At 40.3% G+C, this 15,561-nt stretch overlaps 1 protein-coding gene across 41 annotated transcripts in view; it reads left to right on the forward strand.

The window, feature by feature from the left end:
* PTPRD (protein tyrosine phosphatase receptor type D) overlaps positions 1-15,561 on the forward strand; it is a 2,878,718-nt gene that overhangs the window by 2,788,155 nt on the left and 75,002 nt on the right. For all 41 annotated transcript variants that reach the window (XM_073572185.1, XM_073572197.1, XM_073572187.1 and 38 more), the window contains one exon: positions 13,378-13,553. In XM_073572185.1, the coding sequence (XP_073428286.1) occupies positions 13,378-13,553 (176 nt within the window). The remainder of the gene's footprint in view (positions 1-13,377; positions 13,554-15,561) is intronic.

Genomic DNA, 15,561 nt, shown 5'->3' on the forward strand with positions numbered 1-15,561 from the left:
TGTCGGTGTGCTGTACGGTCGCTGACATTCCCCATCCAATCCCGTTACACTGTGTGAATACTAAATGGCTTTGAAAGTTTAGACAAATAATATGCTGAGCTATCATATTGCCTGCTCTTTAAAATGTGTGTTATTAGTTTTCACATAAACCCGCACCAACCATATCACGTCTTTACGGTAAATGCAAAAATGATTTATTTCAAGTCTTTTATTGCTTATAGTTTGAAAGCTCCGTCATATTTTCTGCCTATATATCAGCCATGGACCAAGTCGACCAAGGTCATCTGCTCATTATTCTTCTAATCTGTACAATTCCTAGCCAGAATAATGTTTGATATATCTCTACTGCTGTTTAAATCAAAAGCATCTTGGTTTGACTTGGGTTTCTCTTGATTGTTTGCATGATAGCTTTCTGTAAGTGATTGACTGCTAATCGCTGGATCTGTGTTACCAGGGATGAAAAATGAATATTCTTTTTACTCCTGAATTATGCATATTACAAATCTAAAGTAATATACGAGGCTGGAGATGTTCCTGCCTACAACACCAGCTAATCCATCTTTAAAAGAGTACTGAGACTTGTTGTTTTCTCCCTGTTGGGTGGGAGCGTTGTGGTGTTAGGGCATCAGACCATTTCATAGCCCGGCCATGGTTCAAACGTCATTATGATATCGCCTCGTTGTATTAATTGCTTATTAAAATCAGAAGCGACTTATTTATTTTTATTACTGGAGCCATTGGAAAATTATTTTTGTGTTTAGTAATTTCATTTGTTTCCTTAATATTTTTGCTGTCATTTTTTCAGTTGATTTTTCTTATAATCAATTCTACTTTATGGTTCAAGGTTGGGTTCACAATCTGAGATGGCAAACACTATAAAAAAGAAACATAAGTAAAATAATAACATGTTATACCATTTTTTTTTAAATCCGTTAAGAAAAGCCATTAAAAAAGTAGCTAGGCCCTAAAAGCACACAAGGACAGATATATATAATGATGGGGTCATATGACACGGTAGGCAAAACTACACATTTACACAGCAAATCTCAACTATTTTTTGTTTTGGCCAGGTGGTTTTTCAAGGGGGAAGCATGTTAAATTTGTTTTTCTGTGTAAAAAAAAAACCACACCTCTCAGTGGTCTAATAGGGACTATTCTCCAGCCTCAAAAGAAAGTAGTGATACTAAGCCTTAAATCAGGAGGATAAAAAAAATTGGCAGAATGTGCACATATTAAAAAAAAAAAAAAAGTAACATAATGCTTATGCGTTTAGGGTGCAGAACCTTAATCACAGCTATTTTAACCAATATAACTAAAGGCTGAGTTTTAACTACTTTCCTTTGGTCCTGGAGAACATTCCTTTTTGGACCATTGAGATCTATTTGACCTGGAAGCCCAGACCAGTCCATACTCCGTGCACAACACCCAGACCAGAGATTGTCTACTCTGGAAGTTTCCTGGGATACTTATCTCTAACACAGGAGTGGTGAGCTGAATTGACAATTTTTCTATTTTTTGTAAAACAAAACCTTCCCTCATACAATAACCACATTGCAGATTGCAGCCGTTTGCAGTAAAAGGCATGTGTGATTTCCAGCATTATAGTTAGTCACAACATGTGCATCCATCCAGTCTGGTGTAAGAGAAATGTGGATATCAGCCATATCAGCATTCAACTCGGGCGGACATCTCATTGGTGCAACCTGTGTAGCCGTACAGGGGTCTAAGAGGTAAGGGGGCACATTTTCACCTCCAAAGCAGTTGTAATTGTATATTATGATGACCTATTGGACTGCAAAGGGCCCATATACTGTTCTTGCACAAGGGCCCTCTTCGGTCTGTGTCCGCCAGTGGTTCAGCTGAAATCTTAACGCTGTTGCTGATCAGTGGCTTATGATTGGCTGCAGAACTCATGTGACTCAGTGCTGAGTAAGGAGGGATGTTTCTTGTTCAAGATCCATTTTTTTTAATTATGCGCCTCCTTGAGCCCAACAATAGTGATTATGTACTGGTGGATGGATAACCACTTTAATTAATTTTTATAGTATTCTGATCTTCATTATTTTGATGAAGCCAACAGTCTTTTATTTTTCTTCGATGTGAAATGATCATCAATAGCTTTCCACAAATGTTGTCATGAGTTCAAATTTTAATTAATTAGGATAACCTCTTCTTAAACTACATGTTCGGCCCCGATAAAATAAAGAAGCCTATACTCGCCTCCCATGCTGGCACCATTCCCGCGGTGTCAGCACTTATTCTCCCCGGGGCTGTGATGTGGTGTTGTGACATGTGACACCGGCGCCCAATTAGTGCTGGCATCAGTGTCTCCGCCTTCGGACAAACTGAACATGAAGGGAAAGCCAGGGCTGCAGCTGATCTCAGACTTTCTTTTCAAGTTCGGTTTATCTGAAGGCGGAGACATTGACGCCAACGCTGATTGGACGCCGGGCATCACATGTCATTCCACGCATCATTTCCCCGGGACCACGAGTGCCGACACAAATGGAACAGAGCTGGCATGGAAGGTGAGCATAGGCTTTATTATTTTATAGGGGCCCAACATTTAGTTTAAGAAGGGGCTGTCCTAGTAGTGGAAAACCCCTTTAATATAAATTCAATACATTGAAGCAACGCGTTAGCAATCACTGACATTTGTCCTCCCATCATATGGTATAGCTATGCTTTTCAAGACAACCACTAGGTGGCAATGTATAGAAGCATATAGCATAAACATCTCCCCATCACACGTAATTAATTTGTCCTTGGGGTGGTTGCTGCAGGGGATTTGGTGCTGAGTATTGCAAAATTATGCTCTGACTACTAAAAAAAATATATTGAAGTCAGGGTCTACTTTACCTTTATTTTAATAAAAGTGTTGTGGACATGATTTTGCACCACTTACCACGCAGACTTCACACTCGTGCTCACAAAATGGCTGTTGATGGAGGGACATGTGACCAGATTAGTCTACCAGCCTCATCCAATTGAACAACCGCTTTCCAGTGTGAGAAAGCAGATGGACCGGTCTGATCACATACCCCTCCATTAACAGCCATTTTGAAAAAAGAGAGCCAGGCAGTCTGTGGGGAAAGCAAAAATCAACTCAGGACAAGAACCAGTAATACTTCTACAGAATCAAAATCAAGTCCACAACACATTTGTTAAAATAAAGCTGACGTGACCAATCCCTTTAAGAAATTAATTTAGACATGTAAGAATAGCACCAAAAGCAACTTATTTTGAGCTGGGAAAAATGTAACATTTGAAGTAGGGACTCTAAATGTATCTTATTCATTAGTATAGCGCCATTAATTCTGCAGTGCTTTATAGACATCATCATCACTGTCCTCACAATCTAAATTCCCTATCAGTATACCAGAGTACACCCACGTAAACTCGGAGGAGAACATACAAGCTCCTTGCAGATGATGTCCTTTGTGGGATTTGAATTCAGGACCTCAGCGCTGCCAGGCTGCAGTCCTAACCACTGAGCCACTGTTCAGCATTGAATAGCAGATGCCATACTGCAGTGTTACAATAATGCTGCATATTATTTGGTAAATATTATTGTAAAGATTTTAATTAAGGAACGTTGTTGGATATTTTGTGTAATGTTTCCTTTACAATGTTTCACCACTAGTGGAAGAATTACCAGTTCTACTGAAAAGTGAATTTCCAGCCCCTGGCATTGAGAAGCTTTTGTAACAAGATGCTCCAGCCTAACTCTCCGGGCAGAGAATTCAAAGTCTAATAATATTGATAAACTGCCCTGCTAGCTGGCATCCTTCGGCAACAAAAACATTCAATTCCATTTCTTTAGTAATTCAATACAATTCCAGCTTTGCCAGTAAAGTGTCTTCCTATGCCCGGAATATTTCCACAAATAATCAGCTTGAGAATAACTGTTCAACTGTTGTTTACGGCTCGAGACTTTCCTTTAACGTTCTATTGATTAAGGGATAAGTATATTGTTTACATCTACAATAACTCACATAGTGATCTTTATTACAAAGCAATTATACATTATATATAGACTAAAATCACTAACCTGCTATTGATTGTATAACACAAGCTACAGAGCCGATCTGAGGTTTTGTTTGTGAACAAACGATTCATGAATGTAAAACCACATGCCAACAAATCATTAGTCTCTTATCTTCATAGCACGTTTCTGTGTTGTTAAATAATAGGAAGGACACAATGAATTAATGTATTACCATTTCCTACTGTGACATGAGGGATGCGCCAAATATGAACAGCCAGTAACACTGGGTGAGGTTCATAGTTTTAAGGTTGAGAGAAAACAAGTCCATCAAGTTGACTCTATAATGTAACGTATTGATCAGCAGGAAGGCAAAAATCCCAAGATATCCCTATATTAGGAAGCAGAATTCCTTTCCACCTTTAAATATGGGCTAGACAAAACAAAATCCAACACAGGCCATCACTAGAGCAAAAAATATTTCTCTGTCTACAAAGAAGTGGTATAGTACAAAAAGAAAAGCATTTGTAGGGTTTAGGCTTGATTAACGCAATGTTTGGGTGCCCTAAAAAGTCAGGTGGCCATTAATGATGAGCGAGTATACCCGTTACCCGGGTGTCCTCCGAGTATTTTGGCGTGCTGGGAGATTTAGTTTTCCTCGTCTAAGCTACATGATATGCGACTTGCAGACAGGCTGAATACATGTGGGAATTCCCTAACAAACAGGCGTTCCACACATGTATTCAGCCTGTCTAGCAGCCGCAAATCATGTAGCTGAGACGCCGGAATCTAAATCTCCGAGCACGCCAAAATACTGGGAGGACACCCGAGCAACGAGTATACTCGCTCATCACTATTGGCCATGTATTTGCTAAATGAATGTGACATACAGCACGCCGCTGTGCAATGGTATAACTATATCTCAACTAAATTGATTACACTTTTCAGGGCAACCATATGTAAAAAAAACAAAAACAAATATTTGCTTCATGTTTTAAACCCTTAGCAACTGCTCTATTGTGTTTTTCTATGATAACTGTTAGGGGGGATTTTTTTCTGAAGTGGCATCATTTCACTGGTGAGATTCAGAAGTAGTTTGCAGCGCTATATGCTGTACAAGTATGATACCTAGGCTGCTGCTAGAAGTCTGTGACATTGAGTAAAGATTGCAGATAAAACAAATCCAGAGACCAATACAGTCTGTATAGATAATGGCATTTAAGGTGCATGACAGAGGGAGAACTCTCCCTCTGTCAGTCCATCGATACCCAGCAATGATTTCTTATAGGGTGTGATGCTTTTCTTTACCACCCAGCAATCGAGCAAAGTCACCTGATTTACCATAGCATATCTGACTATTACTTAAGCTTAAAAAGGAATACAATTTTAGTGTAAATAAATAAACAAAATGTAATTTGTCCTGCAAAAAAAGCATTTTATACAGCCACAGGACTGTGCAAAAGTTTTAGGCAGGTGTAGAAAATATGATGTAAAGTAAGAATGCTTTAACCCCTTCGCACCCGAGCCTGTTTTTGCCTTCGTGACCGGGCCAATTTTTTCAATTCTGACCAGTGTCACTTTATGAGGTCATAACTCTAGAACGCTTCAATGGATCCTACTGATTCTGACATTGTTTTCTTATGACATATTGCACTTCATGATGGTGGTAAAATTTCTTAGATATGATCTGCGCTTATTTGTTAAAAATATCAAAATTTGGCGAAAATTTAGAAAATTTTGCAATTTTCAAACTTTTAATTTTTATGCCCTTAAATCAGAGAGTGATATCGCACAAAATAGTTAATAAATAACATTTCCCACATGTCTACTTTACATCTGCACAATTTTGGCAACATCATTTTTTTTTTTAGGAAGTTATAAGGGTTAAAAGTTGACCAGCGATTTCTCATTTTCCAACAAAATTTGCAACACCATTTTTTTTAGGGACCACCTCACATTTGAAGTGAGTTTGGGGGGTCAATATGACAGAAAATACCCAAAAGTGACACCATTCTAAAAACTGCACCTCTCAATGTACTCAAAACCACATTCAAGAAGTTTATTAACCCTTCAGGTGCTTCACATGAATGAATGGAATATGGAAGGAAAAAATAAGCATTTAACTTTTTTTCACAAACATTTTACTTCAGAACCATTTTTTTTTATTTTCACAAGTGTAAAAAGAGAAAATTAACCACAAAATTTTTTGTGCAATTTCTCCCGAATACACCAATACCCCGTATGTGGGGCTAAATCACTGTTTGAGCACACGGCAGAGCTCAGAACGGAAGGAGTGCCGTTTGACTTTTTCAATGCAGAATTGGCTGGAATTGAGATCGGATGCCATGTCGCATTTGGAGAGCCCCTGATGTACCTAAACAGTGGAAACCCCCCACAAGTGACCCCATTTTGGAAACTAGACCCCCCCAAGGGACTTATCTAGATGTGTGGTGAGCACTTTGAACCCCCAAGTGTTTCACTAAAGTTTATAATGTAGAGCCGTGAAAATAAAAACAATCATTTTTTTTCCACAAAAATGATCTTTTAGCCCCCAATTTTTATTTTCCCAAGGGTAACAGGAGAAATTGGACCCTAAGAGTTGTTGTCCAATTTGTCCTCAGTGCGTTAGTACCCTATATGTGGGAGAAAACTACTGATTGGGCACACGGTGGGGCTCGGAAGGGAAGTAGTGACGTTCTGAAATGCAGACTTTGATGGAATGGTCTGCGGGTGTCATGTCGCGTTTGCAGAGCCCCTGATGTACCTAAACAGTGGAAACCCCCCACATGTCACCTCATTTTGGAAACTAGACCCCCCCAAGGAACTTATCTAGATGTGTGGTGAGCACTTTGAACCCCCAAGTGTTTCACTAAAGTTTATAATGTAGAGGCGTGAAAATAAAAAAATCATTTTTTTTTCACAAAAATGATCTTTTAGCCCCCTATTTTTATTTTCACAAGGGTAACAGGAGAAATTGGACCCTAAGAGTTGTCCAATTTGTCCTGAGTACGCTGGTACCCCATATGAGGGAGAAAACTACTGTTTGGGCACACGGTGGGGATCGGAAGGGAAGTAGTAACGTTCTGAAATGCAGACTTTGATGGAATGGTCTGCGGGCGTCATATTGCATTTACAGAGCCCCTGATGTACCTAAACAGTGGAAACCCCCAATTCTAATTCCAACCCTAACCCCAACACACCCTTAACCCTAATCTCAGCCCTAACCATAACCCTAACCACAAACCTAACACCAACACACCCATAACCTTAATCCCAGCCCTAGCCCTAACCTGTGTACCTGCTTTTTTTTTCTTTACTTTTTTTTCTTTTTGTGACAAGATCGCTGCCCTGCTATCTGACTCATAGTAACACCACTTCTCCTCTGATCTCACACTGACAGATGATCAGAGGTGAAGCAGCATTACTATGTGACAAGATAGCTGTCTGGCACAGCTGTACCAGGCAGCGATCAGCTGTGCCAGGCAGCGATCTAGTCACACAGTAACGCTGCTTCACCTCTGATCATCTGTCAGTGTGAGATCAGAGGAGAAGTCGCGTTACAATGATTGAGATCGCCGGGAAACAAGCAGCTTTCCCAGCGAGCGCTCTCATTGGCTGCTGTGATGCTGACGTCATCAGGACCTGAACCAATCAGGTCTCGATGACGTCGGGGGTCCCAGCATGCATTGTGCACTGGGATCCCCGCGTTATAAGGTATGTGGGGGTCCCGGGGGGCACAAAACCGCCGACAGTAGATAAACGTCGGCGCTGCACAAAGCCCAGCAAGCGCCAACGTTTATCTACTGTGGGCGGTCGGGAAGCGGTTAAAGAATAAACATGTTAATAGTTTATTTTTTTTATCAATTAACATAATTCAGAGTGAACATAAGACAAATGTTAATTAAATCAATATTTGGTGTCACCATCCTTTGTCTTCAAAATCACATCTGTTTTTCTTGGTACTGCTGTATATGCTCTCATGTGAGAGAATCGGGCCGATTATGCTAATGACACTCAGCTCAAGCTCTGTCAGAGTTTGATCCAAGTGTTACCTTAGTGGGATTCATGTCTCTCTTATGAGAGAAACGCAGAATAGGTGTGGAGAAGACGGAGAACTTACAGTAATTTCTCCATCTGTTCCATTGTCTGGGTCCATGGTAATTGGACTACACTCGTGCAGTCCGATGTTTCAAACGCACCCATAGACTTGTATCGGTGCGCATGGTCCAATTATTGGATGTACTCACAGCATGCTGAAATTATTTTCTCATACCGTATCGGCATGAGAAAAAAGTTGCAGATCTGCACTACCCTATAGTATAGTATTGAACATAGTTCTATCCAATAAAACATCTGATCGTATTCCGCCGTGTTATACACTATTGTTAGCTTACCCTCACACACAGTGTTTGAAGTAACTCGGCAGGAAGATTTTTCCAAACATCTTGGAGAACTAACCACAGATCTTCTGAGGATGTAGGCTCGTGTAAATCCTTCTGTCTCTTCATGTAATCCCAAACAGACTTTAGAGAACCTGTCAGCAGGATTTTGTAAACTACAGGCATTATCAGGTTGGCGTTGTTAAACTGATTAAAATGATACCTGGGGTGAAGAAATCCGTCTTGTGACTTTTGTGTAATCAGTGTTAAAGGCCTGTCACACTAAGCGATATCGCTAGCAATATCGCTATAACGTCACTGGTTTTTGTGACGTAATAGTGATATTGCTAGCGATATCGCTATGTCTGATACTTATCTCCGATCGCTACCCCGCTGGTTATCGCTGATCGCGCGAGAACGTCCTGGGCCGTTTCTCGTCGTCAGCTTCCTGCTGGGCTTCCTGCTGGGCTTCCTGTGGCGCCGACGAGCGACGCGTGGACGCGGGCAGGAGGACGTCTTCATCGCCTCGTCTGACACGTAAGTAGCGACCCCCGACCCCTGCGATGTCGCTGGTGAGATCTGCCTGTGTGGCAGCTCAGTAGCAACCACTTAGCGATGTACCAGCGATCCTGACCGCGTCATCGCTGGTTGGGATCGCTGGTACATCGCTAAGTGTGACAGTACCTTTAGAAGTTTTCAGTTAATGAGATTCTCGTTTTCTGGGGTTAGATTGTGTGCAAAGTCTTATGTTCTGGCTCTAAGCCAGAGAAACCAAGGAAAGGAAGGGGGCACACAGGCCATGCCAAAGCACAAACAGTCTGTCTCTCTCTCTGTGTCTCTATGATGAAGAACATGTTGGTCTTTCCTTTGTTTCTCTGGCTTAGAGCAGGAATATAAGACTCTGCCTACAGTCCAGCCCCGGAGCATGGGCATATCATTAGCTGCAAACTTCTAACACTGACTACACAAGAGCCACAGATGGATTTCTTCACCTCAGGTATCATTTTAATCAGTATAACATCAGCAACCTGACAATGCATGTAGTTTACTTAGCAAAATCCTACTGACCGGTTCACTTTAAAGTGAACCTGTCAGCAGAATTTTGCTTAGTAAAACTACACTCGCTGTTACACTGATTTAAATAATACCTGGGGTGAAGAAATCCATCTTGTGGTTCTTGTGAAACCAGTGTTAGAGTATGTACCGACGATCAGTAACTGCTGCAGGTTTGACAATGCGTATTTATGCCACGTCAAACCCGCAGCAGCCAGCTGTGACAGCAGAGTGGATGGGATTTCTAGAAATCCCATGTCCACTATGTGTCCACATATGCCTGCGGATCACCCGCAGACACAGACATGCGGCGCATCTTTAGCATGTCAATTTCTCTAGAATGTATTGAATGCGGTAAATCCGCATGGTTGAGTGAACATGTGGATTTATCTGTGTTCAATAAAAGACAGTCCTTTGGACGCAGCCAACATGCACTACTTCCAAAGCGTTGCTCGTTCCGGATCATTGACACTTGGCCTTAGAAGTTTTCAGTTAATGATATGCCCATGCTCCGGGGCGGGACTGTAGGCAGAGTCTTATCTTCCTGCTCTAAGCCAAAGAAACCAAGCAAAGACCTGCCCACAGGCCGCCCCAAAGCACAAACACAAGCACAAATGTTCCTCATCATAGAGACAGAGATGGACAGACAGAGAGAGGCAGACACAAAGAGACAGGCAGACACGGAGAGACAAACAGACAAAGAAAGAGAAAGTGGGAGATGCTGTGATGGGGTCGCTGACATACTCTGTGCTGCTGTGGCAGGGTCTTTGAAGGGGACTGTGTTCATATGAGTGGTTGATGTATAAGAGAGAGAAAGAGACATAGTCTCTCTATAATGAGGAGCATGTTTGTGCACTGGGGCAGGCCTGTGCATTTCCTCATCATAGAGAGAGACAGTCTCTCTCTCTTATACATCAACCACTTATACGTACTCAGCCCCCTCAAGACACCCTGCCACAGGAACACAGAGTATGTCAGCAGCCCCGCCACAGCATCTGTCTCTCTGTGTGTCTCTCTCTGTATCTCTCTCTTGCTCTCTGTGTATCTCTCTATCTTGCTGTTTCTATGATGAGGAACATGTTTGTGCTTTGGGGCGGCCTGTGGGCGGGTCATTCCTTCTTCTTTCCATGGTTTCGCTGGCTTAAAGCAGGAAGATAAGACTCTACTTACAGTCCTGCCCTGCAGCACGGGCATATCATTAACTGAAAACTTCTAGTACTGATTACACAAGAACCAGAAGGAGGATTTCTTCACCCCAGGTATCATTTTAATACATTTAACAGCGCCAACCTGACAGTGTCTGTGGGTTACTTAGCAAAATCCTGCTGACAGGTTCACTTTAATGATTCTTTCCATGCCATGCGTCTAAACATTAGTTTTTGACCACATATGGGGAATCACTATGTTCAGGAGAAATTGTTTAATATTTTAGATCCATTTTCTCCCATCACAAAGTTTGAGCTAAAACAAAATTCTACCGGAAAAAGATAATTTTGTTTACATTTTGTTTATGATTCTATTATTGAAAATTCTCAATACACACATAGTTTTACATTTTTTGAGGGGGTCTAGTTTCAATAATGGGGTCACTTTGGGTTGTTGCTGTGTAGGCACATCAGAACATCTGCAAATGAGGCATGATGTATGTAAAGAACTGTGGAATTATTGGGGCTATATAAATAAGTAAAAATAAAATAATAATGATGTTTGCAACGTATTCCAGTGACATCTGTGCTCCAAAAATCAAATAGCAGTTCTTCATTTCTGAGCCCGCCGTGTGCCCAAACAGTAGGTTTTCACCATATATGGGATATTGCTATCTTCAGGAGAAATTGCTTTACAAATTGTGAGTCATTCTTCTCCTATCTATCCCGTAGAATGTAAGTCCGCAAGGACAGGGTCCTCTCCCCTCTGTACCAGTCTGTCATTGTAAATTTGTTTACTGTTAACGATATCTATAACTTTGTATGTAACCCCCCTTCTCATGTACAGCACCATGGAATTAATGGCGCTATATAAATAAATAATAATATTAACCCCTGTGAAAATTGAGTTTGAAGGAATATTTTAGTGGAAAGAAAATTGTTTTATTTTTTATTTTTTTCATTTTGTTCCACTACATTATTTCTTGTTAAGAACCTGATAGCAGTTGTAAATATATTGCGGGATGCCACTTTTAAAATATTGTAGTATAATATTGTTTTGGGGGTGGGAGGGGGTGTTCCCAATACTTATGTCCCTCAAAGGCACTTCAGACTGAGTAAGTTAGAACAAAATTGCATTTGTAAATTTCCTTGAAATAAACGCAGCTAAATCTTGACCCTTCTAACATCCTTACAAAATAAAAGGACATTTGAGAATTTTCATATGGCAAATGTTGTTTATTATCTGGTTTGTGTAGTATAACAATCTAGTTTATCTAGTTTAAGGTTATAAGCGTTCAGAGTTTGAAAATTTCCATTTGTCCCTAAATTTTAGTCAAGTTTCATATACGGTATTTTCATTAAGAAAATGCAAAACATATTGTCCTAAATTTAGCACTAACGAAGTACAGTGTGTCACAAAGAAATATTCTCAGTATAGCTTATCCCAGCATAAAGTGACATATACCATATTTTAAAAATGGAGCTGTGTCATGGGGGCCATCACTGGCTTGACACACGCAATAGTAAGAGGTTAATCATTTTGACAATAGCAGACAAATAAGCAAAAGTTGCATACATCTGTGCCCTTAATCAGCTGAAACATTCAACATTTCTGTCATCGCTTGAACATGGTGTAAACCCAGCTTTATATGCCTTAGGCCACATGCACACGTCGAGTATTTAGTGAGTTTTTTACCTCAGTATTTGTAAAACCAGGAGTGGAACAATCAGAGGAAAGTATAACAGAAACACGTCACCACTTCCGTATTTATCACCAACTCCTGGTTTTGGCTCACAAATACTGAGGTATAATACTGACCAAATACTGAGGTAAAAAAACCCTCACCAAACACTCAGTATGTTACCTCAATATCTGTAAGACAAAACCAGGAGAGGAACAATCGGAGGAAAGTATAATAGAAACACATCACCACTTCTGTATTTATCACCAACTCCTGTTTTTGGCTCACAAATACTGATGTACTGACCAAATACTGAGGTAAAAAAAACTCACCAAACACTCAGTATTTTACCTCAGTATCTGTAACACAAAACCAGGAGTGGAACAATCAGAGGAAAGTATAACAGAAACACGTCACCACTTCTGTATTTATCACCCACTCCTGGTTTTGGCTTACAGATACTGATGTATAATACTGACCAAATACTGAGGTAAAAAAACAACTCACCAAACACTGAGTATTTTACCTCAGTATCTGTAAGCCAAAACCAGAAGTGGACACTCAGAGGAAAAGTATAATAGAAACACATCAGCACTTCTGTATTTATCACCCACTCCTGGTTTTGGCTCACAAATACTGATGTAAAATACTGACCAAATGCTGAGGTAAAAAAAACAACTCACCAAACACTCAGTATTTTACCTCAGCATCTGTAAGCCAAAACCAGAAGCGGACACTCAGAGGAAAAGTATAATAGAAACACGTCACCACTTCTGTATTTATCACCCACTCCTGGTTTTGGCTTACAAAAACTGAGGTAAAAAACTTACCAAATACTGAATGTGTGTACATGGCCTTATAGTCTCTTTACTTTTTCTCCTCTCCCAAATATTACTTTCAATTTGTATTCAGAGATGGATCTGAATAGGCAGGAGTACTTATTCATTTTGCTTTGATATGTCCATAGTTAGGTGAGTGCGCCTTTCATTTATTTATAAGCTGAATATTTGGCATCTTATTTTGTAAGGCCATCTTTCCAAACTCATAATTTCCAATGAGAGCTTTAAAAAGCCATAGGAAAGTATCTGTTTTCATTAGCTGATGTGATAAGGATGCCCCTTCTTGTCTTCCAGGCATACCAGGAAGTGACTATATCAACTCCAATTACATTGATGGTTACAGAAAGCAAAATGCCTATATAGCAACACAAGGACCTCTTCCAGAAACCTTCGGAGATTTTTGGAGAATGATGTGGGAACAACGGAGTGCTACAGTTGTCATGATGACCAAACTGGAGGAGAGGTCAAGGGTAAATATATGTTTATTGCTTTACAATAAGTCATTGTAATTAATACAGATTAGGCCTCTTTCACACTTCAGTTTTTTGCATCAGTCAAAATCCGCCAAAAGGACGGATGGCGGATCCGTTTTAGTACTGATGACAACAGATACCACCCGTCCGTTTTTTTGACGGATCCGACAAATGAAGAATTTTAAAGGAATTGCAGCCTGAGAGAGAGAGAATTTTTTTTTTTTGTCCGCCACCCAGAAAGAATTTCGGGTTAAATGAGTGTCAGGAGGATCCGCCAGAGAAAAAAACGTTGCAAGATCCGTTTTTTTTTTTTCAAAACCTGGCGGATTGTGACTGATTGTAAAAAACTGAAGTGTGAAAGAGGCCTTACTGTGTAGGGTTTCTATTGGGTAGAATAATAGTACATGAATAGCTAATTTCTTTTCAGAGATACCCTCCTTTTGAAGCATTGCTTCTACAAGTGAATTCTGAAAGTTCTAGAAATATTGTAGGAACACTATATGTAAAGGAAATCTGTCAGCAGGTTTTTGCTCTGTAATCTGAAAGCAACACAATGGAGAGGAAGCTATCCTGATTACAGCCGTGTGTCACTTACTAGGCTGTTTTCCTTTTTCGATACAATCAGTGTTTTATCAGCAGGAGATTATTAATAGAGGATAAGCTTCCGCATGGCTCCCAGTACAGCCAGGACCCTACCTCTGATTAGTCTCTCTCTGTCAATATACAGAGTACGCGCAAAGCAGACAATCTAGAGAGTTGTGTGCGGGGTTATAATGGGCTCAGTATTCTGAGCTGTGCTAAATTTGCAACAGAAAAACTGTGGTTCTATCACAACCGCTCCACCCAGAAAACCAAGTGATACATCGCTTTGTCCTGGCATCATGCTGCTGTCACATTATATAGCAACAACCTGATGACAGATTCCCTTTATGTGCTGTAATTACAGTATCCAGACATTAACCTGTGCAAAGCAAAACAGAATGTATTTTTGTCATACAATTATTTTATTGAAACTTATGAGAATGTCACTCAGAATATTTAGAATGCATTTTTATAATCAAATGTTACTTCCGTATTTAGACCATAAGCATGATGCCTAGACCCTAAGCTGACCTATACCGTGATGGCTGACTTTCCTCCATGACAACTTAGGCACATCTGTCAATTGATTTCATAATACGGAATGCCTATATTAATAAGTAGATCATTTAGACCTGATGAGGCTGGTGTACATTGAAATTGTGATATTACAATGATTATTTTATGAGTCAAGCCGAAGAGAGCGAGCTTATGACCCAATTCCAATGTAGTCATCCACCCTGCCTGACAGCTATAGCTTATGCTAAGCAGTGTGAGATTTACACTGGTGGGTGGAAATAATGTGGGTGGAGTTTTGCAGACATTTTGAATATGGATTACCAGTGTATGCAGTTTTGATTGTGAAATATGGTGACAGATTTGCTTTAAAGGGGTATTTTGAAGTTATTAAAATGCTTCAATTAGTTAGCAAATACAATAATACCGTTTTCAGGTTACTTTCTTTTTCTATCTGCTATCATTCTCCTGCAGTGAAAGTATTTTACCTTTCATGGTGTACAGTTGTTTTCCATGTAGCATGGCCACTGTAGCCTGCCTAGTCCATGGCCGGGTGTGCGCAGTAGTTACATTCCAGGGGAGGAGTTAACTCCTGACATTCTAGCAACCTCTCTACAGCCTATTGATTTCTAAACAGTAGTTAGCTTCTTACCTTTCTCCCCATCTCTCTCAGATACTGAATAGCTGCTGTTATAAATTTTGAAAACTCACCAGTCCCGCCATTTTCACAGCAAGGCACTAATCATGGCTCTCACTGTCTGAAGCTGTGCGCTTGTGCAAACACACTGATAGTAGTATAGACTACAAGCCAGTGACAGCTAAATGTCTTACAGCAGAAGGTCTGCTGAGATTTATAGTTCTACTAATATTACAGCTCTGGTGCTCATTAGAACTGTAATTCCATAGAGAA

The sequence above is a fragment of the Dendrobates tinctorius genome, unplaced genomic scaffold (assembly GCF_039654945.1).
Source record: "Dendrobates tinctorius isolate UK_male_01 unplaced genomic scaffold, ASM3965494v1 ptg000031l, whole genome shotgun sequence".
In the NCBI taxonomy this organism is placed as follows: Eukaryota; Metazoa; Chordata; class Amphibia; order Anura; family Dendrobatidae; genus Dendrobates; species Dendrobates tinctorius.